The following is a 1,445-nucleotide window of genomic DNA, read 5'->3' on the forward strand; positions in this document are numbered from 1 at the left end:
TCAAATAATGAAAAACAGCTCCCGCTGACCAAATGTCAGACTTCCATCCCGGTCGTGAGTAATGGAGGTAGCATTCCGGAGCCCGGAAATCCGACGGGGTCTTCACTAGTCCGGCAGGTTTGTGGTCTATCAACGAACTTGAGGTAAAGCCACACAATTGTAAAACGCCGTCAGAGGTTATGAGCAAGTTCCGGGGACTTACGTCAAAGTGAACCAAACCGTTGTAGTGAATAAACTCAATGCCACTCAGTATGTGAGACACCCACTCCTTGGCAAGTCTGCGGGGAAGGACACGGCCTCGTTGTTTAGTTTTTAGAATATACTTCTCGAGATTGGAATCGAGCAACTCCATGACGAACCCAGCCTGCTTCGTCAGGGGGCACATCCGAAACGAAAGCAAGGGAACAATGTTCGGATGGTCACTGAGCAAATCCAGGGCATGAGCCTCCTGTGCGATGGAAAAGGAGTCCTCCTCACATTTGGGAGTTGACACTTTATAGGCGTAAGACTTCTTATTGTCAAAACTGGACAAACAGTACACAGATGAGAACCTTCCTACATGCAACAGCTTCACTATGCGATGTTCCCTAGCTGATCTCAAACAATTGGACTCCTCAAGGCACATAGGGTTATCCTTGCAGAGTATACTTCTGGAAATGCCTTCTTTGCTGAGGGAGGGACAAACGTGAGCACGGTTTAGGTTAGCCATCCTCGTTCAAGTGAAGAGGTATGATGTGGACTAACAGATCTGCCTCCTCTATATATGAGTCGAAAGCCAAGCTAATGGCCCGAGGAGAGGTCACTTGCGAGTGAAAAGGGGACAGTTTCTCATCGGACACTTACTCACTTCGTATGCATTCTTCAGATGAGTTCTTAATAATAAAAAAAAAAAGGGTAGCTGCTCATTCTTACATTTTCCAGACGAGTAATGGTGTTGGTATTGATAGTTTTTTCACAAGATAATTGTTCAGTCATCTGGTATGATAATTATTTATCATTACAAGGTGGGTGGTTATTTTTACATTTTTTCAATTTTCAGAAAGGCAGCACAAGTAAATTAACAACTGTATATTTCAAACCATATATCTGCAGTACCTCCAGTGGGAGGTACTGCAGATATATGGGGTAGGAGGAAAGCTGTTAAGAGCAGTAGAGTAGAGTAGTAGAGCTTGTGTTATGATTAGAAATGGAGTGAATATGAGGGGGCGTCCTAGGATGAGATGGATGGATGGAGTGAAAGGGTAGTCGCTTGATTGATTTTCTTGGTGACAATTACTTAATTCAGCATGTAAAAGAGCCCACAAGACATGGAAACTTACTCGATTTATTGATCACTAGCCGCGAAAGCATGGCAACTGATGTAGAAGTCGGTGAATCTGTTGCAAATAGCGATCACAACTTTGTCAGATTCAAACTCCTAAACAATTTTAGAATAGATACTTGTG

General features: G+C 43.5%; 1 protein-coding gene across 1 annotated transcript in view; it reads right to left on the bottom strand.

Annotated features, from left to right (window-relative positions):
- The window catches only part of LOC143039792 (cyclin-dependent kinase 4-like), a 12,193-nt gene extending 11,484 nt beyond the window's left edge, over positions 1 to 709 (bottom strand). The window contains exon 1 of the mRNA XM_076210037.1: positions 1 to 709. This exon is cut by the window's left edge and continues 275 nt beyond it. Coding sequence (XP_076066152.1) covers positions 1 to 709 — 709 coding nt within the window.
- Positions 710 to 1,445: the final 736 nt, after the last annotated feature.

The sequence above is a fragment of the Oratosquilla oratoria genome, chromosome 27 (assembly GCF_046742065.1).
Source record: "Oratosquilla oratoria isolate Oo_2021 chromosome 27, ASM4674206v1, whole genome shotgun sequence".
In the NCBI taxonomy this organism is placed as follows: Eukaryota; Metazoa; Arthropoda; class Malacostraca; order Stomatopoda; family Squillidae; genus Oratosquilla; species Oratosquilla oratoria.